General features: G+C 44.1%; 1 protein-coding gene across 2 annotated transcripts; it reads left to right on the plus strand.

Annotated features, from left to right (window-relative positions):
- On the plus strand, nucleotides 1–27,615 carry LOC147448185 (adenine phosphoribosyltransferase 3-like). 2 transcript variants are annotated; one of them, XM_086524049.1, is made up of 6 exons: nucleotides 9–216; nucleotides 13,467–13,577; nucleotides 26,694–26,786; nucleotides 26,880–27,029; nucleotides 27,129–27,187; nucleotides 27,269–27,615. In XM_086524049.1, exons 1-6 carry the CDS (start codon nucleotides 126–128, stop codon nucleotides 27,326–27,328), a joined length of 564 nt encoding a protein of 187 aa, XP_086380175.1. In that variant the 5' UTR covers nucleotides 9–125; the 3' UTR covers nucleotides 27,329–27,615. The 2 variants fall into 2 exon arrangements, with proteins under 2 accessions (XP_086380176.1, XP_086380175.1); XM_086524050.1 differs by lacking the exon at nucleotides 13,467–13,577 and having other exon boundaries at nucleotides 1–216.

Raw genomic sequence — 27,615 nt, forward strand, 5'->3', positions numbered from 1 at the left:
GTGCATCATTGGTGTTTCATTGGACTTTGGCGCCACCGTGAGTTCTCACCTAGTTTTCAATTGACGCGGGTGCCAAGAACAAGGGGTGCGTGTGAATCGACCCTAAGTTCCGTCAGTACTCTAAAATGTCGGCAGCTGGAAATGGTGAGTGCGAGGATCCCCGCATCGAGCGCATCTCCAAAGCCATTCGAGTTATTCCAGATTTTCCCAAACCAGGTAAAACGCACACTTTTTACACAGCTATGGGCTAGTTTCTGGTCTGTTTTGGGGTTGGGCTTGCTGAATTGTTATGTCTGATCAGTAATGACTCTCGACTAGACTCAAGAATTATCATTTGAATTTTGCATAACCCTAGTCATAAATGACATGTAGTTTTGAGGAGAAGGTTTGTGAAGTGAAAATGTGATTAGCATATGATTTAATCATGTATTTGCTTTTTATATTCTTGAACCAGAAAAAAATGAAAAAGATTGTACTTGACTATTGAGGGAAGTTGGCACGGACCTCCCAAAATACATTATCATAGAGGAACGTGTCCTTCCTCTACTTCTAGTAAATATGTTTATTGTTGAATTTGGGCTTATCTTAGATTCATCTAGGTATATATGCATCCTAGGGATAGATGGTAGAAATGCACAACAAGGAAGTGAAGGGAAGTTTTAGTAATGTTGAAGGCACATACTCAATCAAACCTCCAAATTGCTTAAACAATTGTGACCACTGTGCTTGGCGACCACTCCAATGTGCACTAGGCATAGACTGGAGCCACTCGAGGGCTTTGTGATCTGTGCGAACTGTAAACTCTCTACCATAAAGAAAATGTTTCCAATGCTTAAGAGAGTGAATGACATACAAAAGTTCTTTATCATAAACTGAATAGTTCTTTTCTGCACTATTGAGCTTCCGACTAAGGAAAGCTACGGGACGACCATGCTGTTGAAGCATAGCACCTATGGCGACATTGCTCGCATACGCCCATACCTCAAAGGGGTCATCCCAATAGGCAAGGATAAAACCTGGCGCTTTTGTCACCGCAACCTTGAGAGCTGCGAAAGCCTCAATGGTTGCCTCGGGTAAATCCACGCGCTGTCGGTGAGTCTTTACCTCTTTCAAAACATCTGTCATAGGTGCGGCAAGCGTGCAAAATTCTCTAGGTGCGAACTATATGCTTGACATAAACTAAGAAAAGAACGCACATCATATGCAATTTTGAGCAAATCCCAGTTACGTACCTGTTCCACCTTCGCGGGGTCTAGCTTGACGCCTTCTGCAGAAATGATATAACCTAGATAAGTAACTTCAGTGAGAAAAAATTCAGATTTCTTAGCTGTAATATACAACTGACACTCATCCAAACGGGTCAATATCCTTTCTACATCCTTTTCATGTTGTTCCACGATGTAGAAAAAATGAGAATATCATCAAGAAAGATGAACACACATACACTAACCATATCGTCAAAATGGCCTACCATGAGACAGTTAAATGTATCCACGGCACCTGTCAGTCCAAAAAGCATAACCACATATTCCCATTGTCCTCGGTCTGTGCGAAAAGTGGTCTTGAAGATGTTGCCTTTGAATACTCTTACCTGACGGTATCCACTTTTGGGATCGACCTTGCTGAAGACCTTTGCCCCATTGAGCCTATCAAGGATATACTCAATGTGAGGCATCGGGAACTTGTTCTTGACGGTCATCTTGTTCAATGCCCTGTAATCAACACACAAACGAGATGAACCATCCTTCTCGCGGACAAACAAAATAGGAGCAGCAAAAAGACTTACACTAGGACGTATGAATCCTCTAGCCACCAACTCCGTGAGTTGCCGCTCTAACTCTTTTTCCTGTGTCTTGTTCAAACGGTAGGGAGCCTTACTGACAGGCTGTGCCCCCTCCGTAAGCTCGATGCGATGGTCCTCCGACCGTTTGGGTGGGAGACGGGGTGGAAGATGATCCTGCAAAAAGAGATGCTTAAACTTGGTAAACAAAACTGAATACCTGTATGGAGCCTGAATAAGAGATGCTTAAACTTGGTAAACAAAACTGAATACCTGTATGGAGCCTGAATGCTCTGGTAACTGGAGAGGCATAGATGAATGCCGCTTGTGCTCCTCGTCGTAATTCACGCTTTACTTGAACATGAGAAATGAGAGGCAAAGAATGCAGACCTTTCTCAGCACGAATGATCATGGGAGAGTCTCTCTTGGCATTTTATGTGAGAGTGTTGTCCACCCAATCAATGAGAGGGTTATGCTCACGAAACCATTTAATGCCCAAAAGCATATCACATGCTGAGAGAGGAGACACGACAAATTTCCTACGGAAAGCAGCTTATTGAACTGTAAACAACACATCAAGGCACTCTTGCGTGATGAGAGAGTCCATACCGAGACAAAGCTAGACACCTCGAGAGGAGATTCTGACTAACCTCTAGGCAGGCTCTCTCTACAAGAGACACTAATCACATCATGCATACTGCTTGGATCAAACAATATGACAAAACGCTGACTGTTTATATGATCATAACACTTCATGAGAGACTCATCAATGTGTGTGTCAGAGACATGAGAAGATTCAACTTGGTTCATTAAAGTGCTTGTGGTTGCTGCGGGTGCCTTAGGTTCTTTGGGTGGGGTTGTCTTAGGACAAGCCGCTTTAATGTGACCCTTGACGTGATATTGATAACAACGACCTTCCTTAGCATAAATGACTTGTTCTTTTGCCGTTATGTATCCACCTATAATTCCTTTTGCGGCGTTTTCATCAAGGGTGAGCTTAGGTTTAGCAGGTGTTTTAGCTTTACCCTTAGATTCATTGTTAGAGTTCTTTTCCAAAGAATTAGAGGAAGATTGGCTAGAAGAGTTACCGTTCTTACCATTCTTACCGTTCTTACCATTCTGAGGGTTTTGAGAAGTCTGAGAGGTACTTTGAGACGACTTGTTCTCCTTAGGCTTTTCCTTGTTGTGCTTCATCTCTTGGGAGAGAGCAATTGCTACCGCCTTGTTGAGATCCGCGGGGTCGAAGACTTCTACATCAAACTTGATATATTTGTCCAACCCAAAAAGGAAAGCCTCTTTGCGCTCATTGTCCGATTTGCATAATTGGGTGCCGGGCTGCAAAACACAGTTAGAAAAAGACATGACTGGCATACCATTTTGCTTGAGATTGCGCCAATCTTCTTTCAACGGGGCTAGGTACTGAGGAGGCATAAACCGCGTCTTGAGCTTGTCTTGGAAGTCGGCCCAATTGAAGGAAAGGGACCTGTCTCCGTCAGCTTCCTCTAGGTGCGCGGCCAACTGTGCCTCTTGCCATGCGTGGTACCAATTAATGGCATCACCGGCAAGATACATGGCTTCCATTAAAACCTTGCTATTCCCTGTCTCCTTAGTTGTCGCAAAATAAGCATTAAATTGATGCAACCAAGAATGAATAACACTAACATCCATCTTACCGTTTAACTTACTGAATGTCAACTTCTCTGTGACGGGGTTGTTGGAGTCCGAATCTCGACTTGCGCCACTCGATGAACCACCAACGTCTTTTTCCGGCTCGGGTTTCGAGGTGAGTACATGTACTTTGCGCTTCACGCTCTAACTCCAAGGCCTCTTGTGTGTCTTCGGCCGCTACTCGTTGGGCTTCGCGTGATTGCTCACGCTCTAGCTCAATAGCTACCTTTCTTTCTGCGGCCGCCAAGCGCGCTTGCTCACGCTCATGCTCCAAGGCTACCCTTTTCTCTTCGGCCGCCAAGCGAGCTTGCTCGCGCTCACTCTCCAAAGCTGCCCTTTGCTTCTCGGGCGCCAAGCGCGCTTGCTCGTGCTCACGCTCCAAGTCGACCTTTCGTTCTGCTTTTCTTTCTTCGCATTCGTGCAATTCTGCGTTTCTTTCTTCGCGCTCGCGATCCAAGATTGCTTTTCTTTCTTCACGCTCGCGATCCAAGGCAGCGCGTTGCGCTTCTTGTTGTAACATCATGTCCATCATCGTCTTGACCCAAGCCTCCATAGGATTTGGTGCAATCCTTAGCGTAGATGGAGAGGGGGGAGGGTCGGAAAAACCTCTTGGTGGGAAAAATTCTTCTTCGCCACTTTCATGGTCATCACCTCCATGCGAAGTATCCATTCCGCTTTGGGTGATGACCATACACTAAAGTCTTGGATTCTTGAGTTCACGAGGAACTTGGGTTCTTGTGATTCTTGGGTTCTTGGGTTCTTGAGGTTCTTGAGGTTCTTCTTTCGCTTGCAATCTTTGTTAGAGAAGGATCTTCTCTTACCCGAGCTCTACTCTTTTCCGCGGGCGCACCCCTTGGCGGCCTTGCACTCACACCAAGGTTGCTTTTTCCCACCTCACGTCGATTGGCTGGCCGCTAAGTGCACGGTCCGCTCTCAATGAGTGAAAAGAGGCACAAGGGGAGGCTAGACAAGCCCTTCTTTCTTGGGTTTCCTGTCACTCTTCAAAAACACGATTAGAAATCGACATGCCCAAGTGGACTTGGGTTACGTGCGACCGCAACAAGTAAAAAAAATTCTTGTGGTTCTTTCCTTGAGTGATACAAAACACTGCCAAAGCTCTAATACAAATGTAAGGTGCAGCGGAAGTGAATGTTGAACTTTGCTCAAGATGAGTGCTCGAATTGTGCTCAAGGGTTCCTTTTACTTATGGAAGGGAGAGCCTTCCGTTCCTTTAGTAAGAGAGTGCAAATGATCACAAACAAGTGGATAAACACTGTGAATGAAGGTGTTGAGACTGAGAGATAGAGAGAAGAATACGACACTAGAATCTTGTCGAACCCTCCTCCGAAGGCCCCACTCTCTATGGCGAGAGCGGTCTACTATTGATTGCACAAGTCTCTACAATGCAATGGACTTGCCGACGATGAGGACGACGACGAGACGGGCTGAAATCTGAAAACGCTGAGGGCTGAAATCTGTAAATCTTGTATCTACTGAATTCTGACTCTATGTCGGTGACGACGGCGATGACGACTATGCGACGACGATGCGCTGAAAACGCAGATGCTGAAATCTGCGTTTTCCGGGCTGAATCTGCAAACGTGGCTGATTTGACCGTGCGACAAGGATCTGCTGCGGGAAGGTGAGGTCTGTGAGGTTCGGGGGGCTGCGGTACGAAGTCTATATGCTGAAAACTGAAAACGCTGGTGCAGAAAAGGGGTTTGTCGCTGGGAATCTGCAAAACGCTAGGTTGTGCTGTTGATCCAAAAATGCTAGGGCTGAACCGATATCTTGCTGCAAAAACGCAAAGGGATCTGCTGTTGCCAGGCTGATCAGGAACTGCAAAACGCTGGGGCTGATCTACATTTGCTGAGAAAACGCTGGCTGGTCTTGGTAGCTTGAAAACGCTAGGTCTTCTTGCTGGTCTTGCTGAGAAGGTGCACTTCAACTGTGGTCCTGCCTCTTCTGCCAGAAAGTGCTAGCGCTAGGTTTCTTATATATTATCTTGCTAGAATTGCCCTATCCAATTTCCCAACAAAGTCACTTATTAATAATAAGTGAAAAAATGGCTTAAATAGGGAAAATAGGTTCTGTGCACTGTAAAATGCTCCTGATGGAGTCGGATGGTACTGCTGATGATCATGCTGTGTGCAACCAGAGGATATGCATCTACTATAAGTGTCTGGACATGCACGATCTGCGATTAGACTCACAAAAGTGCTAGAACACTTCTTAAGCTAGGCTGACTGAACCCTTCTCTTGAAGTAGCTTGTCCACATGCACATAGGGTTAGATGTGCATGTGACACTCACACGAAACGCATTGTGAATCTTCCAAGTATCTGGCAACGTTAGTCTGAAGGATATATCATTTATCTTCTCTTGAATCTGGAAAGGCCATAGTACCGTATACTTAGCTTTGGAAAAAGCCGTTCCTTTCCCTTTCGTTTCCTTAGGCGAAAGGAAACCGTAAGAGCACCTAATAATCCTCCTCTAACTGCAAGTCGCGTCGATGTCTATCAACTGCCTTCATATGCTGTGCTTGAGACTTCTCAAGAGCCTCGCGAACCTTGGCAAAAGCAGTGTCCAAATGTGAGGATTAGTGGTGCTAATCCTATAATTAAGACTTCTTAAACCGTAAGAGCACCTAATAATCCTCCTCTAACTGCAATTCGCGTTGATGTCTATCAATTGCCTTCGTATGTTGTGCTTGAGACTTCTCAAGAGCCTTGCGAACCTTGGTAAAAGCAGTGTCCAAATGTGAGGATTAGTGGTGCTAATCCTATAATTAAGACTTAAAACTTTATACTTTAGATTAAAGTGAGACTCAAGAGGCTGAATGTGTGTTTGATTGATTCAATGAATGCTTGAAAACTGAGTACAATAGGCTCCTTATATAGGAGACGAAGAGACACAAATGAAAAGACACGTCTCATGGTGAAGAGACGTGACTTTAGACGTAAGGACACATCCTTTCAGCGAAGAGCTGCAACCATTAGACAAAGAGTCGCAACCATAGAGCAAAGGGGTGTGACCAGTCGTCGAAGGAGTGTGTCTTTTGGCGAAGAGGCATGTCTCTTGAATGAAGGGTCGTGACCTTCCAAGCGTAGGGGTCCTCCTTGGCATGGCACTTTGCGTATCTGCAACTAAGAGTAGATGTAATACTGTAACATAGTCACAATCGTGACATTCCGCCCCATTTAAAACGAGAGCCCGTGTTGACTTTTGATATTGATAGAACTTTGGAAAAGCATCGAATCTTCGAAAATCTAGTCTTTGAGTTATCTGAAACCTTTGTTTCGAACCTTTGCTTCTTGCGAAACCTTTTTGCTTTGACTGCTAAATCCCATGTCATTGCATTGTTCAAAGACTTTTTAGAGGAGTCTGGCTTAATCAGGTTGACTGCAACAAGAGATTGATCTTCAAAATCCTTCATGCGATGTAAGATTTCTGGTTTAAGATCTTCTGATAACTGCAAAACATTTGGTGAAGAGGAAATCTTCTCGAGGCATTCTTCAAAGGGGGTAACGTCATCTTTATGAATCACTGGAGAGGATTTTGTATTGAGACTGTAATCATCTTCCAATAATGAATCCCAAAATTCTTCAGAATCGTCTTCAGATAATGTTACTTCATGACTTGCAATTGGCATATCATCATCCAACAAAGAATTAAAGAAAGCATAATCATCTTCTGACTCAGAATCAACAACTATGTCCTTATCTTTGTGTGGTAACGAAGTATCACTTGGAAAAACTTCTTGCTGGAAATCATCTTTGTCTTCATCAATTGAAATTAAAGAAAGCATAATCATCTTCTGACTCAGAAGCAACAACTATGTCCTTATCTTTGTGTGGTAACGAAATATCACCCTTGAAAACTTCTTGCTGGAAATCATCTTTGTCTTCATCAATTGATTCAGGAGTAGTTGATGAATTTAAAAATTAATCAATTATAATTTTTGCATCTGCATCCGAGATCATACTCGTTTCATAATCCACTGTATCATGCTGTTTGACTTGTACACGTGAGGCTTGAATCACTCGTTCTGCATGATAATTCCCGTGTAGAATTAGTGTCCATAATTGATAGTATATCCTCGAAAGCTAATTGCTGGATCGTACTGGAATAACCAATGCTGACCAAGAATCATGTCGTAATAAGATAAAGGTATGACTTCGAAATCCAATTGATCTGCATAATATTGAATATCGAACTGCAACTATCGAAGTGTCTCATCACAAGTTAAAATTGAGTTATCTGCTTTGAATTGTCAAACCAAGTTGTTGAACAATGTGAGTACTGATGAAGTTATTAGAGCATCCGTTGTCCACCAAAACATTGATGGAGCGACCATTGAGAGTTCCAAGAAGGCTCAAAACTTGCTTTGAAAGAGGCTCCAAAATTAAAGAATCACATTGAGCATGCTTCATAAGAATAGTCGTATCCTCTGAGACACGAATTGTATTGACCACAGATTTCCTTTGTCTTTAGCAAAAGCTGGTTGTTCAGAATTCGATGATGTTTCCGCGTTGGAATTTCTTTTCAGATTAGACGGATTAGGTTTCTTTGGACATTGATACGATCTATGGTCACCACCGCAAATTGTACTTAAACACTAAGCCTGAGCTTGTAGAAATTCTTGTCGTTCCTTGTTGAGGTCAGACATATTTGACCTTTGATCATCATTCAGTTCTTTCAACAAGATCGAATAAACAAAAAGACTGGATTTCATCAAGTGGGACATACTCGTCTTTCAGTTTTACATCAAGCACAATCTCTTTGCCCGTTTTGTCTAGCTCTTTCTGCTAGTATAGGTTTCGCTTTTTTGCACTCGTTTGTCCTTTAGCTTTCCTCTTGATCTGATAGGAGAATCAATGGCCTCAGGCCATACAACTCCTGAGGGACCTTTGCCAAAGCAGAGCCCCAAAAGCAATCACATGAAAAGCTTTAGTCTCAAAAGCATCTGGCCCAAAAGCTAGCGCTGCCCAGCAACCATCGCAAATCCCAAAAATTCGTACGGTGCCACGTCAGCAGTTAGCGCGATTCACGGCCATCCTTATAGCTCTACCGCGTCAGCATGCGTTGCGTAATTTTTGTCCTTATGTCCCTTTGGACCCCTTCGGAGGGGGTACCATAAGTTGGTACAACTTATTCTTTGTCAGTTTCCATTTTCGGGATGCCACGTCATCATTTTGTGACAAACTCTGTTGCGCCGTGTCGACTTTCTCTCCCCCTCTACTAAAGTTCAGTGATTTTGCATTTTTTGTTTGTGTGTTGCTATTGATTTCTCGCTTGGAGTGTCCAAGCTTGTAACAGTGGTATCAGAGCTCAAAAAGATTCTTCTTCTACGGAGGAGCCAATCCCTTCTGCAACACAGGTTGTCGAGGAGAATCTGACAGAGCAGTCAAGTTGCTTTTTGTCAAGGAATCTTCGTGCCTCTGCCCCAGACTTATTAGCCACTCCCACCCTTAGTCCATCGCGCATCAGGTGCCCTCTTGTCTTCATTGCTCTGTCTTAAGGGGCATAAGCCATAAAGAACCCAAGAGCACACACGGGGCTTCACAGAGAATCTGACAGAGATAACATCTCTTAGTAGGGAGGCGAAGAAAAGTTTAAACCCGGTGCGGAAACTGAAGAAAAGAATGAAGAATTGGGCAAATTTTGGACAGGGAAGTTAGAGCGGAGTACAAACGTCAACTGCAGGTTGACACGTGTGTGAAAAGATTGATCCAGGGAAACAGTAAGCCTGAGCTTGCAGAAATTCTTGTCGTTCTTTGTCGAGGTCAGACATATTTGACCTTTGATCATCATTCAGTTCTTTCAAGAAGATCAAATAAACAAAAAGACTGGATTTCATCAAGTGGGAAAGCCTGGTGGACCTTATAAGGCCCTGGCCACTTCTTCTTGAATTTCTTCTAAAAGGTGAAGTCGAGATATCTCTCATACTTCATCACTAGATCACCCTTCTCGATCAGCTTTTTTGGAAAATGTTGGTTGAACTTTGCCACTCTTTTCTCCTGCTGCTTCACATAGATGTTACCATATACATGTGGTAGTGATGTGTGTGAACACATTAGGACCACCGGGGCATTTTTTCCCTCTTTATGAGGTTTTCCCCCCCGTGCATTGTATATATGCCCATCACTCTAGGGCTATCTATCTTTCCATTGCACACTAAGTAATAGACTCACTATTGTGTGCCTTGAGCTTCCTTTGTCTTCTCCAAGCTGTGTGCGTTTCTTTGCAACCCTAATTCCAACAATCGATATCAGAGCAAGTTGCATCCTCCCAGACTTAGTGGCCAGCTGCTCCAGCACATGCCTGCTAACTTTCTCCGATTACAATGAGGTTTGGCAAGCACTCGCAGGTCGAAAAATATTTTAGGCTCATTTCGGCCTCCGTTTCCACTACAGGTAGGTTTGCACATGCAATTTTGTCATTCATAGGGATTACTACAGCCTTTATCCATTCCCACCCGCCCCTGGGAAAGTATTGCAATGGATTTTATCTTTGATCTCCGGAAGACACAGAGCGGGCTCACTTCATTCTAATGAAGAAAACAGTCAAGCCAAACCATTTAGCGAGACTGTTCATTGCACAGATATTTCGATTGCATGGCATGCCTGAGACAATAGTTCCAACAGAGATCCCCGATTCACGAGTTTGTTTTGGAGGCCTATTTGGGAGAACATTGGCACACGGTTGCAGTTCTCGTCATCATTCCACCCGCAGACAGATGGGAAATCTGAGATTGCAAATTCAGTTGTTTTGGATTTATTGGAGTCTTATACGATTTGAGATAATTGAAGGTGCTCCGAAGGTTCCACCCTTTCTCAACACTAAGGACAACATTTTTGAAGCCGACCAGTACACGAGGGACTTGGACATTGCTTTTGCCAAGGTCCAAGAGGCTTAGCGAAATCTCAAGAATGACATCGACATCGACGAGATTTGAAATTAAAGGGAGACGATTGGGTGTTTTTACGTTGTGAGAAGGCACGCCTAAGGAAATGAAAGGGGAAGGAGCGGCTTTTTCTAAAGCTTAGCATGAGGTATTATGGCCCTTTCCATATTAAAGAAAAGATAAATGATGTCTCCTTTCGACTCAAGTTGCCCGATACTTGGAAGATTCACAATGCATTCCATGTGAGTCTACTTAAACCTTTTAAAGGTGATGTGCCAGTTGATGGGGAGCCTGATGAGCAACCTGAAGTGGAAGAAAGCGAGGAGATACTCGTTCCAAAACAGATTTTGGCACACAAGGAAAGAAAGATGAAAGGTAAAGTGATTCGGCAGTTATTTGTTAAATTCAAGAACTATTCGGCATTAGATGCGAAGTGGATGGAGGAGGAGGACCTAGCAGATACTCCTCAGATTTTGGAACTTTACCTTGAAGCATTCGGTTTAGCATATGGTCTACTTCGATAGAACCCCGAACTCAGCAAGGGTGAATCTGGTTTCCGTTCTGATCTAAGACCTTGATTCTTGGCAACGTATTTAGCAATCGCATCTAGATCTATCCCAGATCTCACTGATGTCGGATTATTTGGTCAATCATTCCGGAAATCTGCACTTAAGCACTGTTGTGTGTGAGTAATCATTTCTAGGGATCCCAATCCATCACACACTGAGTTCATACTAAACAGAGTGGTTCAATCATTCAGCTCTAACTGTGTGGCCATCTCATCCCGCAGAAACTCTTGATGCGCTCATGAGAGTTCCATTGAATTTTGGAGGTTAAGGTAAAGTTTGAGCTGGAGTAGCTAGCCACGGGTTTGCAAAAGAGGGGAGTCACTCCGCTCCTTTGTCAACGAATTACCTCGATTTTGGAATAAGGTCACTGATGTCCCCTTTGGGTTTTAGGGATACTAATGGGCTGACTAGTATTCTGTTGTATGACTTTATGACACGAAATTCCCTAAAATGAATATGATTGATTTGTACTCTCTCTCTTGACTTGTTTGAGCAGGAACTGAAAGACGAAATGAGTGCAACATTTTGGTCTAATGAATGTCTATAGACATGATCGCAATAAGGATTAGCTAATCGGGCATCAATGAGGTCCGGAATGGATCTATATGCGATTACTAAATACGTTGCTGGCAGTCATGGTCTGAGATTTGGAATAAATTTTTTTGTGATTTGTCATGTGATGTCCTGTGTTGTGACTACCGTTTTGGACAAGTGCTAGATGTGTCGTGTTTAGTGCGTCGGTACTAACAATCAATGTCTACTAAGACAGTTTATGGCCTCTGTTTGTTTTGCAGGTGTGATCAAGGGCGATTACAATTCTTTCAAGAGGGGGGTGTGTCACAAACTGATGTTGTGGCAGTGCTCAGACACACACATATGGACGTGATGACATGGTTGACAATACCGATCTCCGTAATTCACGCTTAGTGGTTGACGTGGCAGTCGTACGGAATCCCATGATTTGTGCTGACTTGCTGATGTGGCAGTGCGTATAGAATCCCGCGATTTTCGCTGGCTGCTTTTGGCAGCACTAGATTTTGGGAGACATTGCTTTTAATTTTTAATGCTTCTGGGGCTCTGCTTTTAGCAACCCTTGTAACCTTTAAATTAAACCCAAGGGGGCTCACTCTGAGAGCATCTGGACGTAGAGTCTGAGAGCGAGCACCCGCGGGAGTTGTGCTTTGCTCGAAGATTAATATAAAAAGAAATACAGAAAGGGGCGCCAGTCTATGGGGCCGATACCTGTGGGCACGGAACTACGCCGGGCCGTGTCGACTCTCTCTTAAGTTTGTGAAGGGTTTTGAAGCGAATCTTTGGTGTGTCACGGTAGAATCTTGACTTGGGGTGTCCAAGTTTGTTACAGTACCTCTAAGCACGGAACCACGTCGGGCAATGTCGACTCTAATTTTTAAAGTGTGATAAAGTTGTGAAGTATTTTAAGCGATTCTGTTGTGTTTCGTGCCATATTTCCGACTTGGGGTGTCCAAGTCTGTAACAGTAGTATCAGAGCTTCAGGCATGTGCTTTTCTCAAAGCATAAGTGTCCTCCAAAGTTTATTGGAAATTCTATTAAACAATCTTCGTGTCCCGACCCCGGACTTATTAGCCACTCCCACCCTTCATCGTTGCCCCACTCTGTGAGTGTGTTGAGGGCCATGCCACGTCACCCATTTGTGACACGTGTCCAATTACGTTAACAACATATATAATCTTCCATAAATTTCTTTGATTCATGGGTATCAAAGGTTGATGACAAAGAGCTTCCAAAAACATTAATTTTACACATGCCGAAATCTAATTTGCTGTTGAAAACCCAAATTTTCCAAAGTTATCAAAACAAAAATCCGTTCGCACCAATGCGTAGGGCTCGTCGAGAAGAACATCTCTTCTGTTGCATATCCAAATTCTCATATGTTGAAGAGATTTTTCGAGGTCTCTGCAACACTGAAAAACACATGTTTTTAGAGCTTTTTAGGGCAAAAACGAATTCTTGTTTCCTCATCTCCTCGTTTTCTTGTAAAGCAACTTGGCTTAAAAATTAAACCACCAATTCCCATTGGTCGAGGCACGTAGTGTGATAGCAAGTGCTACGTGTGCAGATGCCCTATCAAGAGGGTCACATATCCTCCTTTCAGAGAAAGAGTAATGGCAATCTGTCAAAACCAAACTCAAGAGAACATATGAGCAGTCACTTGTCCAAGCATGCATGCTTTCAATATGTCAAGCAATCCACAAATACAGTCTATGCAACCATTGAACAAGAAGATGTTTACAATCACATAAACTATGCGGAATGGGTTCTGGACTTCCATTAGAATGTGTTGATTTTCATAAGGTTATCGCCTGTCTTGTGTGAGACCAACCTATTTACACAGGCTATTTTGAGACTTCTCCCACCAGTGTTAAGATTGTACATCTCTTGTCCCTTTTATGAACTATGGCATATTAAAGTCTTTTAACTTTGAGGAGATGTGCACCATATCAACGTGATAGAGCTTTTTTTTGGTGTCAATCTTTAACATTAAGACATTGTTTGACTTCAAGGTATCAAGTTTCAAGACATAACAACTCTTCTACTGGATCACAAAGCTTTTCAAGATACTATTGACATTTTTGTGGAGAGGTTTAAGGACAAAAATATTACGGTTGTTGCAGGTATTGTCATCTTTCTGAATGCTTTTATTTGATGGCTTGAATAATTTTAACTTTGGAATGTTGTGTGTAGTCTTGACTCTTCCTTTGCAACTTTGTATGGAAAAAAAAGTCTTCAAATCTTTTCTATAATGAAATGTGGATGGTTGTGTGGGTGTGTCGGTGTGTGTATGTATGTGCATGTATCTGGGAGTGTCGTGTGTGTATGTATCTGGGAGTGTTCAAGCCAAATTGTGTTCATGTTTGTCATATTGAATTGGGGGTTCTTGCTGTCAAAGTACACGAGAGAGAGAGAGAGAGAGAGAGCGAGAGCTAGCTAGGGAAACTTTGATGCGAATCTGCTATGCCGCACGCCTTCACCTCTCCTGCTGCTGTGCTGCCCTTCCATGACTTGCCCTCGCTACTGGCTGCTCTCGTGGGTTACTTCTGCTGCCGCACGCTGACAGGGGCTTTTTAGTTTTATGCTGCGCAGTGCCAGAGAAACCACCCCCCCCCCCCCCCCCCCCCCCCCCCCAAATCTGGTCGGCTGTCTCTGTGCCTCGTGATGGTTTCTTTACTTGCTGCCTCTTTCTTTCACAGGTTTCTTCGGTTTCGTTTCCTTGTTTTTGCATGCCTGTTTGTTACATATGTTTGCGACTTGTTGGCTTTGTATGTCTGCTTGTGGTTGCATGTGATGCCTGTGTGTGTGTGTGTGTGTGTGTGTGTGTGTGTGTGTGTGTGGTGGCTTGTCAAGGGGGTGTGAGCATGTATGGTTGCTTGTTTCCGTACGTTTCTTGCTGCTTGTTTCCTTGTTTGTTGTAGGCAGTTTTGGCTGGGTTTGGAGCAATTTGGAGTTGTCGGGGTGGATATAACCGACCATACATAGTAGAGGGCGATACTAAATCAATTACCTGTTAACTTTACACAGAAGATTAAGAAGAAGAGAGAACATTTTCTCTGATACCAAATGTTACGGGTGTGCCCGGGACACTCAAGGTAGAACCTTCACCGAGAGGCCAAGTCCCCACAACTCGCGTTCTGCTAACTTGAGTCCCCTTTGGCCCGGCTCATGCAGAGTCTATCGAGAAATCGGCCTGTCGTCACTTTTAGCTTGATGTGCGCGAGAGCCGTCGCGGCTCCGCGTTGTGAAAGTTGAAGCTGAGTGTGGAAGCGTCTTTAGGATCAAGTGGGCGAACGAGTCTATTTCGACCTCAAGCGCATGTCCTAGAGGTTCCTCTGAAAGCCTCTCAGGCAACTTCGGACAATCTTGAAAATTTGTCAAAAATGCCTCGGAACGTGGGCTGGGCCAAAATCTGCTGACATGTCGAGTAGGCGAACGACGAGCGCCTCGAGCGCATGTTCATGAATGTGCATAGCTGATCTCGAAGAGGAAGTCATCTAAAAGTCAAAATTGGACAAGCCATCCATGAGTAGCAAGTCGTTGAAGCTTGCCGATGTGCCGAGCCGACATCCGGGCTGACGGCCCCGAGGAGCCCCGCATGCGAGCCGGGCACCTCGAATCACTGTGGGTCTAGTTGCCTTGGAGTCCCTATGCGAGGCGGACTTCCCGTTGACCTCTGTGTTGAAGGAGGGGACACTCCCATTGCTGGGCCCTCTCAAACCCAATCACGCGTCCGCAAGAGCCAAGCCGGTGAGTTGAGGAGAAATGACTGGGGATTAGCGGATTAGTGCAAAATCTTCAAATCTCTGATACCAATGTCGGGTGCAGCGAAATTGAAATGGTGAAGATCTAGGTTTTACACTTCCACAAATCCTTTTCTTTCTTTCCTTGCATCAGTGATTCCTTTTAGCTTAGATGATGGTTCCTTTTACCTTTCCCTGAAGAGAGGCAATGAGAGAGTGCGGTAGAGATGTGTAGAGGGAGAGAGAAAGAGAGAGAAGAGGAGAATGACACCCGATGGGATCCCAACCAACCCTCTTATGGGCCCCCCACACCCTTGCCGATGTGGTATTTGCTTTTTTTTTTTTTGCGTAAATGGAATGTACACACATGCAATATCTCAAGTGCAGACTCTACTGACTCGAATGATGACTGTCGTTGCTGTAACTCCTCAAGACGAGGCACCTCCGGGGCTGATTTGATGCACCTTTGAATCCTTCTCGATGTGGGATTGCGGATGGCCACCAAGGGATAGATCTTTGAGACTCTAGCTGATTTTACGCTCCCAATGTGAGAGGAATGAAGGGCTGAAAGCTGGCTACAAAAAACGCAGATCTGAAGCATAAAACGCAACAGATCTCTCCCGTAAAGCACGGCTGAAAACGCAGATCTCGACGATGCCGATGATGGACAACAATGTGAGCACTCGATGACGGTGAGGGTCTGGCCAAGGTGAGGCTCGATGGGCTGCCGAAGTACCAGGCCGCAACGGGAAGAGAGCGATTACAGATACACGCGGTTTCTCGCGACGTAACGGCATAGTTACCCGGACGGGAATCCGGAACGCGGAACGGGGAATGGCAACGGGCGTGAAATGCCATTCCCTGTTACGAATACTCACGTCTAAAACACGGAACGGGGATTCAGAACGGGAAGTTGGAATGGGAACGGGGAATGGAGACCTGAAAATGGCCATTCCCTGTAACTATGCGTAACGGGGCTGAAATCTGAAAACGTTGCTGATGTGCTGAAAATCTTCAGGCGCTAGGCTGATCTAGGGTTTTTAGGCAAAAAGGCTAGGGCTGATTGCTCGATGCAGAAAACACTGGCTGATCTGAGCTAAAACGCTGGGCTGATTGCTCTCCTTCTGCTAGCGCTAGGCTGAGTGCTCCCTTTATAGGCTGAGTTTTTGACTTATAAATCTGCTAAGGGCTACGTAGGGCAAACTGTCCACCAGACCCAACAAAATAAATCATAAAAATGATTTATTAATAAATTGGACCAAGGGGAGAGAGAAAGAGAGAAGAGAGGGAGAGAGAAAGAGAGAGAAGAGGAGAATGACACCCGATGGGGTCCCAACCAACCCTCTCATGGGCCCCCCACACCCTTGTCGGTGTGGTATTTGCTTTTGTTTGCGTAAATGGAATGTACACACATGCAATATCTCAAGTGCAGACTCTACTGACGCGAATGATGACTGTCGTCGCTGTAACTCCTCAAGACGAGGCATCTCCGAGGCTGATTTGATGCACCTTTGGATCCTTCTCGATGTGGGATTGCAGATGGCCACCAAGGGATAGATCTGGGGCTGATTTTGCGCTCCCGATGTGAGAGGAATGAAGGGCTGAAAGCTGGCTACAAAAACGTAGATATGAAGCGTAAAACGCAGCAGATCTCTCACGTAAAGCACGGCTAAAAATGCAGATCTCGACGACGCCTATGATGGACAACAATGTGAGCACTCGATGACGGTGAGGGAATAGCCAAGGTGAGGCTTGATGGGTTGCGGAAGTACCCGACCTCAACGGGAAGAGAGCGAATACAGATACACGCCGTTTCTCGCGACGTAACGGAGCTGAAATCTGAAAATGTTGCTGATGTGCTGAAAATCTTCAGGCGCTAGGCTGATCTGGGGTTTTTAGGCAAAAACTCTTGGGCTGATTGCTCGTTGCGGAAAACACTAGCTGATAAGAGCAAAAACGCTGGGCTGATTGCTCTTCTTCTGCTAGCATTGGAAATCTGAATGAAAATGCTAGGCTGAGTGCTCCCTTTATAGGCCGAGTTTTTGACTTATAAATCTGCGTAGGACAAACTAGCCACCAGACCCAACAAAATAAATCATAAAATGATTTAAATTGGACCAGGGGGTCAGTTTCTACGGTAAACTGTCGCTCATCCGCCCACCGGGAATCCGATCCATGCGGGGAATGGCTCGTTGGATTCCTCTAACCTAAAACTATATGCACGTCATGATTCCCATTGTAGTGTAATAACATCTGTCAAAATGCATGCACAAACCATTCATGCAACAGGTTTCTAAAACTGGAAAACCTAATCTAATGGACTCGTTTGGACATGCAGGTCTTGCGAACACGCTCACCAAATTGTTGGTACTAATCCTCCTAGGATTCTAGACACTCCTATCTAGGAAGAAGGGGGAAACTGGCTCTGGCAGTCGATAAAGCATGTCCACGTGACATCATCCGAGGAGCCTAACTAGTGGGGCAGTACCATATGTGTAAGGGGGAGAGAGATGTACGAGAGCGGAATCATCGCGCTACATGAGACAAGGGAGAAGGCAAGCTTTTCATTAAAGGTGTGAACATGAAAATCCACTCACAAAAGTTGAAAATGCATTCCTATCTCTCTTTTGGGCGCCCCCAACTGGGAAGAGAGCTTTTGGATTGTGTGTTGGCCTGCAGGTTGCTCTTCAACTATGTCCCTTATGGTTCAATTTTCTAACCCCTCCCAACTTACGAAGTTGTCAGTGACTTGCCGAGTGGCCCAAATTCCATTTAGGCGCACAGAAGCTGCCATATTTTTCAGAATTCCGTGCTAATTGTCTCAACCAGTCCCCGATTGACTGACCTAGATTCTCGATGTGAAAAACCGGTTTTCCGTTTCACACTAGCCATTCTATGATAGGACTCAATGATATACATGCTTTTGGAAATGTAGCGTTGGACGATTAACAATCCCACCAGCCTGTCTACCACACATTTATCAAACATAGAAGTCTTATGGTGTACTTTCAAGTACAAACTTCCGCTCTTAAATTCTGTATGTAGGAAGTAGATAACAATCGCTTAACTACTCCTTTGAGCATCATGAACCATGCTCTCACATTGCTTCAAAGAGCTACATGAAATCAATGTGGATTCCATTTGAAAGGTTTCAAGATATAGTTGCAATAACTGATGCGAATCAACCAAATCAAATTTCAGATTCCTCCATCCATTTGGCATCCAATGATGGATAATTCTTGAACTTCACCAGGTAGCGTCTTGCAACTTTTTCTCTTAACCTTCCTTTCCTTATGTGCTAATATATGTTTAGGAACAAGAATCTCATCCAGTTCTTCCAGTTCTTCCAGTTCGGGCTGCTCCTCATCAAGCATATTCTCTGGCACATCATCAACAAAGGGCCTTAGAAGGCTGACATGAAGAGCATTATGTATTTTCCAGCCTTGTGGTAGCTTCAACGTGTAAGCTACGTCGTTGATTTTTTGGCCATTTTTGATGCCTACAAGTCTCAAGAGCTTTGGGGAAGCTAGAGAATCACCGAACATGTGTTTTATTGCAAATTGTAGGCCAAAAACAGAGATTTCAGCGTGTTGTGAGTTCTCGCCAGGTTTTGTAAAGTGCTCCAAAGTGCGTGGAAAGTCACCATTTACTTGGGATTTTGTCAATGGAGACTTCTATTGTGGTTATGTTGCCGAAATTCTGTTAGAGTAGGGGAATTTCAACGTGATAAAAGTGGGACAGCTTGTAAAAGTTTATAGGTCTTTCTCAAGTGTGATTAAAGAAATATTGAAAGGGGCACCGGTCTTTGGGGTCAATATGGTGTCGTCGTCTGCTTGGGAGCGCTCTAGCTACCAAGCCGTGGTTTGTTTGTAGTATTGAATTCCTGTCATAGGTTTCTTTTTGAAGTTTCGTTGTGTCGTGAAGTTCAAGTAAAGTTTATCAAGGGAACTTTTGGGTGAAAGCTAAAGTCTATCGCCCTATCGGCCGGTTTCGCTGGCTGAAAATTGTTTGCCCTGGGACTCGCTCGTTGCCCTTAAATCCATTGGAAATTCCACAGATTATTGGCCAATGTCCCATTCTCAATCAACTGTGCCATATTCATGATAGTCGTCTTTGTGCAATAGTGCTTGATTCCCTTGGACAATCCACAACTATACTTCTCAATCTGTTCTGACAATGTCATAAACATGTAGGAGCTTATTGGCAACAATGCGGCCTAAAATTGCTTATTGTACTCTTCAAGGTTCGCACACTTTGCTGCATTTAACTCGTGCCATGCTGTCATCGCATCCTCTTCAAAAGTGTTTGTAAGCCATGCATGTGCGAAAAGTTGTTTGAATTGAACCTATGTTATAGGTGCTTGTGTCACGATTGTGACTATGTTACAGTACTACATCTACTCCTAGTTGAGGATACACAAAGTGCCATGCCAAGGAGGACCCCTACGCTTGGATGGTCACAACCTTTCGCTCAAGAGACATGGCTCTTCGCCAAAAACCACACTCCTTTGACGACTGGTCACACCTCTTCGCTCTACAGTTGCGACTCTTCGTTCAATGGTTGCAACTCTTCGCCGAAAGGATGTGTCTTTACGTCTAAAGTCATGTCTTTTCACCATGAGACGTGTCTTTTCATTTGTGTCTCTTCGTCTCCTATATAAGGAGCCTATTATACTCAGTTTTCAAGCATTCTTTCAATCAATCAAACACACATTCAGTCTCTTGAGTCTCAGTTTGATCTTAAGTATGAAGTTTTAATCTTAAATATAGGATTAGCACCACTAGTCCTCACAATGGTATCATAGCGAATTTTTTTCCCGGGACTCGAAGGTTGTGAGCCTCTCACCCTCGTCGCTACACACTAACCCTTTTCACGGAGCTGTATGGAAGCAGAAGAAAGATGGAATGCAATTTTTCTCCCGACGGTATGAGGTAACATTGGTATTTGTTTATTACTTACTACTACTAACCATATTGTAGCACTGATGTGTGTGTGCCGCCTACCCGAAGAACCTCGTGCACCTTTGCTCGGGTGACACCCTTTCGAACCCGCCCTCCCACCGCTACCTGCGAACAAGCACACAACAGGCAGCATACATGTGCGTGCTGAGAATTATTGCTGGAGCTCTCGAGCCGCACCTCTTCATCGGCAACTTTCCATCGGGTCGTGCCTCTTCATAGCCGGGTGGTACCTCTCCATAGTGGCTCTTCATCGGCTGCCCTGCCCTTCTTGAAGGTACCCCTCCGTTGTGCCTCTGCATCGTTGCCCCACCTCTTCACCTATCGGCTGCCCTTTCATTGCACCTCTTCTAGCGGTTCGCACCCCTTCCTAGCGGATCACACCCCTCCCTTCCCCATGCGCTGGGCTGAAACGCCATGAAAATTGAAATCGCTGGAGCAACTCTGCGCTGGTCCTTTTCTTTATTTTACGTCAAACCTTAGCAGCGCTGAATTACATATTAAATCCACTTTTGATACATTTTAAGTGACCGGCCAACGAACCCCTTATTTTACATCCCATGTGAACTCACTCACTTGATCAATTAAAACCCCCAAATAAACTTATGTCAAAATGAATATCAGCAGTCGTTTACAGCCAGCGTCACCCTCTCTCCCACTCTCCCGCGCTGGCCTTGTGTGCACTACGCGCGCATCATAGCCGTCGATGACTTCCATGTTCCGGTCCCATTTCTCTCGTATAGACGAGATTCCCGAAGAGGTTCCGCGAGACGCCGAAGTAATCGTAATTCCCGATACACTGGATCCGTGAGGCGCCATTCCTGCTCCCGGAGTACCTGTGGCAAAACGTGCTCCTTCACATGTTCGAATTTCTTTGAGGCGTAACCATGCCGACTTCTTAGGGTGGAGAAGGTGAATCTGAAGACGCCCTTACTCTTATCAAGGAGCAGATGGCCACACTTTCCACAAGCCTCGCATCACTTCACACTCGCTTGGATCAGATGCAGACGCAAAACACTTCACGAAGTCGTCCTACAACTTCTTGGACTACACATGCAGCTTCTTCCACACCTTCTTCCACACCTTCTTCCAAAGCTTCAGTGGACGAACAAAACGAACCAAATCCTACTGATGAGGTAGACAATCGTGAACTTCAATTACTTTATAAAATTTTTAATGCTGCTCAAAAGAAGAAGCTTGATGCTAAAATGCCGGAACCATATAATGGTCGCCGCAACAAGCGCGTAATGGACCAATGGCTACTCAAAATGGAGGTCTACTTGTCCAACACGGACTTAGTAGAGAGTAAAAAAGTTGCACTTGCTAGTTCTTTGCTCAAGGACACAACATTTCTTTGGTGGCAACGACGGGGTGCTGATGGTAAACACACACCTTCTTGGGATAAATCCCGGAGTGCTATTCGCAAAGCGTTTGAACCTGCCGATGCGGATTTTCATGCCCGGTCCTCTCTTCGCCGCTTGAGCCACAGGTTCCTTGGCCGCGTACATCATAGAGTTTCAAAAACTAACTCTAGAGATAGAGAATGTCAGCCCCTCTGATAAACTACACAAATTCATTGACGGGCTTGAACCAACCCTAAAGGACAATGTGCACAAATACAACCCTACCACCTTGGATGCCGCAATTGCCTATGTAGAGCGTCTTGGCGATAATCAGCATCCTATACGGAATTTTCTTCGTAGAGACTGATCTTCAAACAACGCTCGCTTTTCACAGCGCGATTGCAGAGAAAGCTATAGCCAAAGTCATCAGCATCAATCTCAATTCAGATAGCAAGTCACAATACCTTATTCAACTTCAAGGTTCTATTCTCAAGATCGACAACCTCAAAGAAGATCTTCTTCAAATACTCCACTTGATCGTGGTAAAGGACGTGACTTTTCTCAAGATTGGCGTTCTAATACTCAGCAAGGCTCTTCGTCAAATGTTTCTTCGACTTTAAAGAAGGATGGATTATGTACAATTTGCGGTGGTGACCATAGATGGTATCAATGTCCAAAGAAACCAAATTCGTTTAATTTGAAAAGAAATTCCAACGCGAAAACATCATCGAATTCTAAACAACCAGCTTTTTCTAAAGACAAAGGAAAATCTGTGGTCAATATAATTCGTGTCTCAGAGGATACGACTATTCTTATGAAGCATGCTCAATGTGATTTTTCAATTTTGGAGCCTCTTTCAAAGCAAGTTTTGAGCCTTCTTGGAACTCTCAATGGTCGCTCCATCAATGTTTTGGTGAACATCGGATGCTCTAATAACTTCATCAGCACTCAGATAGTTCAACAGCCCGGTTTACCAACTCGAAAGACACCTCACTTATATGATGTGGAATTACTAGATGGATCAATTTTAACTTGTGATGAGACAGTTCGACAGTTGCTGTTCGATATTCAAAATTATGCAGATCAATTGGATTTCGAAGTCATGCCTTTTATCTTACTATTTTGGTCAACATTGGTTATTTCAATATGATCAAACCATTAGCTTTCGAGGACATACTATCAATTTGTTCAAAGTTGGACGTGAACTGATTTTACACGGACTTAATCATGTGGAACGAGTGATCCAAGCCTCACGTGTACAAATCAAACGGCATGATACAATGGATTATGAAATGAATATGATTTCCGATGCGGATGCAAAAAATGTAAGTGACGAATTTTTGAATTGATTAACTTCTCCTGAGTCAATTGATGAAGACAAAGATGATTTCGAGCAAGAAGTTTTTCCAAGTGATACTTCGTTACAAGACAAAGATAAGGACATAGTTGCAGATTCTGAGTCAGAAGGTGATTATGCTTTCTTTGATTCTTTGTTGGATGGTGATATGCCAATTGCAAGTCATGAAGTGGCAATTTCTGAAGACGATTTTGAAATTTTTTGGGATTCATTATTGGAAGATGATTGCAGTCTTAATCCAAAATACTCTCCAGTGATTAGCAAAAATGAAGTTACCCTCTCTGAAGAATGTCTTGAGAAGATTTTCTCTTCACCAAATATTTCACATTATTGGAAGATTTTGAACCAGAAGTTTTATATCACATGAAGGATTTTGAAGATCAATCTCTTGTTGCAGTCAACCTGAGTATGCCAGATTCCTCTAAAAAGTCTTAAAAGTCTTTGAACAATGCAATGACATGGGATTTAGCAGTCAAAGCAAAAAGGTTTCGCAAGAAGCAAAGGTACAAGACAAAGGTTTCAAATAACTCAAAGATTGAAGATTTTCGAAGATTCATTGCTTTTCTAGAGTTCTATCAACATCACAAGTCATTCCTTTAACCGAGGCTCTCATTTTAAATGGGAGGGAATGTCACGATTGTGACTATGTTACAGTATTGCATCTACTCCTAGTTGCGGATACGCAAAGTGCCATGCCAAGGAGGACCCTTACGCTTGGATGGCCATGACCTTTTGCTCAAGAGACATGCCTCTTCGCCAAAAGCCACACTCCTTTGTCGACTCGTTACACCCCTTCGCTCTACGGTTGCGACGCTTCATCCAATGGTTGGAGCTCTTCGTCGAAAGGATATGTCTTTACGTCTAAAGTCATGTCTCTTCACCATGAGAAGTGTCTCTTCATTTGTGTCTTCGTCTCCTATATAAGGAGCCTATTGTACTCAGTTTTCAAGCATTCATTCAATCAATCAAACACACATTCAGTCTCTTGAGTCTCAGTTTGATTTTAAGTATGAAGTTTCAATCTTAAATATAGGATTAGCACCACTAATGCCCTGATTCAACAATGCGGTCCACCACTGAAGCGCATTTCCTTTCAAGAAAGTGGCAACCTTGCGTATCTTTGAAGACTCTGTGAAGTTTCCTCCAACATAAGTTGCAACAAACTGCTGCATAAAGGACAAAGCCTTCAGTTGGTCCTCAATTCCCCTAAAAGTTTCAAAGTTCACTACTGCCTACCCGCTTTCCTTGTAATCTTTAGGTTGACTCAAAGGAGTCAAATTGTCATAAACAGGTGTTCGTAAAAGTGGTGCTCCACAATTGACCATTCCAACACTCGCATCACCTGTTTTACCTGTCATATGTGCATTTTGGGCATATGGTTGTGAAAAACAAACCATATTCCAGGCATTCGAAATGGACCATAGGCACCCTGAAAACTCGGTTGGACACCCATGTTCCCTTACATAGGGTTAACCATGCCGGGTTGCATTGTCCTAAACACATTCCTTGGCTTATAACCTTACAAACCTATGGAAGGTCCAATCATAGCTTGAAACACTGAACCACCTCCAAAATCACTAGGATATCAAGTAGGTAATGGGAGGGTCTGACACATAGCCTGTTCATTACTCCCTTGACCATTCACAAACGGTTCCTATCTAGGTAAGGAAAATTGCTTTGGATCAATGGACACTGTTGGTTGCTCAATCACATGGGCTTTCCCTCGAGCATGAAGAGACCCCTCTGCATGGGAAATCTCCCTTATCTGCAACGGCTTAGTCATGCCTTGTGTCAGAGCCTATAGGAACTTGCAAGAACTCTTGCATCTTTGGATTCTTGACCAACTTCTGAAAAATTTCCATGCAGCTAAGCAGCTGAGCTCTAAATACCCTTGTCCTCTTCTGGAAGAGTTGAAGGAACTTTCTTTGTGCCATGTGAGGAAGATCCCTCTTCAAGTACTTGGTCTAGACCCTCTTCTTTGCCATAATGATATGCTCTGTGTTTCTTTCACCCACAACAATCCACGCTGTAGTTTTTGAAGAAAAAGTGACTATCCCCTCAATGGAACCATATAACCGGCTGTACACAGTAGAGGGTGGTACTAATTCAATGACCTGTTAACTTTGCATAGAAGATTGAGAGGAAGAGAGAACACAGATGGGTCCGACCAAAATGTCACTGCGCACATGAAGATCAACATCGTTTAGGCCCCAAAGACTGGTGCACCTTGCGGTATTTCTTTATTAGATTTCAAACAAACGATCCGAACACTTACACCAAACCCTCACCAACCTGTACAAACCTGTCAAGGGCTGAAATTGCAGGTTTTCGACCTAATTTCGGCAACATAACGCTGCCAAAATCTCTATAGGTCAAAAGTACAAGTCTAGGATGGATTTCCTTGCATTTCAGAAGCTTTCCGATGAGCTGTAAGTGAATTTCAGCGTGTTGTAATTTCTGTTTGGTCAGTGATACGTTTTGAGCCGAGCAAACACGTCTACTATTGTCTTAGGAGCTTTCGCACGCAATGGGACACTTCCCTTTCGATTTAGAAGAGTTTTCACGTGAGAAAACTCTCCGGTTTCACAATCTATTGCAATGGAAATGTGTACCTGTGGCGGATTAGCAATTAGCTAATCCAGTTCCTGTTCAGAAGGTTCTTGCCTTGGGCAAACGTGCATAAAACCCACAAGACTGTACATAGTTATTTGAGGAGCCTAACTAGTGGGGCAATACCATGTGTGTAAGGGGGAAAGAGATGCATGAGAGCGGAATCGTCGCGCTACATGAGACAAGAGAGAAGGCAAGCGTTTCATTAAAGCTGTGACATGAAAATCCACCCACAAAAGCTGAAAATGAAGACCTCTCTCTTTTGGGTGCCCTTAGCTGGGAGAGAGCTTTTGGATTGTGTGTGAGCCTGTATGTTACTGGTCCCTCAAGAGCAGACAGAGCAAGTGTCAAAGGTGGCAGCTGAAGATGCAGTGAAGACAAGAACTGGCTCGTGATCTGGTGGACACCTCGACTTCGATCTAGAACACTTGCAATGCCACACACATGAACAAGGCACACCTGAGGAGAAGAGAGATCATTGAGGTAGAAAGAGACAGGACATTTAATAATGAGATATATATATATATATATATATATATATATATATATATATATATATATATATATATATATATATATATATAGAGAGAGAGAGAGAGAGAGAGAGAGAGAGAGAGAGAGAGAGATCTGGGAAAGGCTCTCCATGTTGATAACAATTCGCTCATACAAGTGACCAAGGGTGGTCGTGGCATATATCTGACATGCGTGAGGGCTAGACCCGAGCCGTGTGCTTAAGCAAAGCCTATGCTTAGTGAAAAAGCCCTTTGTAGAGCCTTACTAAGGCAGCAGAATTTTAACGCTTGGCGCATCGCAACGCGAGAACATCATCGCGGAGTAGCACGAGAGAGTAAGAGAAGAGAGGTGGCCTGCTCTATGTGCGTTGCTAACCTGTGTTAGCTACCTTGCCAGCTTGTGCGTGCTCACCCTGCAGGTTCCCCCACTGCGAGTAGGTGGGTGACTGCGTCCTGTGCACTATTGGCTGCCACAGTGCTGAACCCTCCTGCGCATGGAACCACGCTATCAGGTACCACTGTCAGATTCACCGCTGCCCTTGCAACAGAGCTCCTTATTGCTCTCGCACACGACTCTCGATGTCAATCTAAGCTCCCCAGGTAACAACAAAGCTTGAGAGAGAGAGAGAGAGAGAGAGAGAGAGAGAGAGAGAGAGAGAGAGAGAGAGAGAGAGAGAGAGAGAGAGAGAGAGAGAGAGAGAGAGAGATTCTTGCAGGAGTTGAAGCACGAGGTTTCATTTTTGGGCCACCCATTGCTTTAGCTCTTGGTGCCAAATTTATCCCCCTGAGAAAACCCAAAAAGCTACCAGGTCTTGAAAAAGTACCCCTTGTAATATGGTTTTAAGAGCTTCAACATTTTTTAAATTTGAAAAGGGTGCTTGGATGTTTCATGGTTTTGACAGGTGAAGTGATCTTTGAAGAGTATGTGTTGGAGTATGGATCAGACCGGCTGGAAATGCATGTAGGTGCTGTGGAGACGGGTGACCGTGCACTTGTAGTTGACGATCTTATTGCAACAGGAGGCACACTCTGTGCTGCAATCAATTTGCTCGGTGAGTCTCATTGCCTCTTATCTGTGATCAGATGAAAGGGGCATTTCTTTGTGAGTTGGTTTATATATACAAGTGTCTGCTTCCATTTGAACTGAGCAGAGAGGGCTGGAGCTGAAGTCTTGGAATGCGCATGCATCATTGAATTACCAGAACTGAAGGTTAGCATGAGATTGCATCTCCTATCTTGTGCTGGACTGGCTGTAGTGAATATTGAAGCCTATGTTTTGTTGGCTGTGCAGGGGAGAGCTAGATTGGCAGGGAAGCCTCTCTTTATCTTGATAGAAGCAGATGACACTTAACATGCTCCAAGAACTTTTATCCCAATTTCAATTTTCCTTCAAGGACAGTTCTTTCACTTGTGATAATTTTTTGCAATGACATATAGCGATTTTATAAGCTTAGTACAGGCTACAGCTACTCCCTTCATTACAGGGAGTGAAACTGCAAGGCATAAATTTGATTCGGGTTTGTAATTTTTTCTGATGCATACAGGATGATCACCTTCTATCATTCAAGGTAAACCTGTCAACAATCTCTTGGAAGTGTTTGGTGAATATATCAAAAAGGCGCCCTCGTAAGTTGTGCA

The sequence above is a fragment of the Adiantum capillus-veneris genome, chromosome 11 (assembly GCF_014529385.1).
Source record: "Adiantum capillus-veneris isolate H3 chromosome 11, ASM1452938v2, whole genome shotgun sequence".
NCBI classification, from domain to species: domain Eukaryota; kingdom Viridiplantae; phylum Streptophyta; class Polypodiopsida; order Polypodiales; family Pteridaceae; genus Adiantum; species Adiantum capillus-veneris.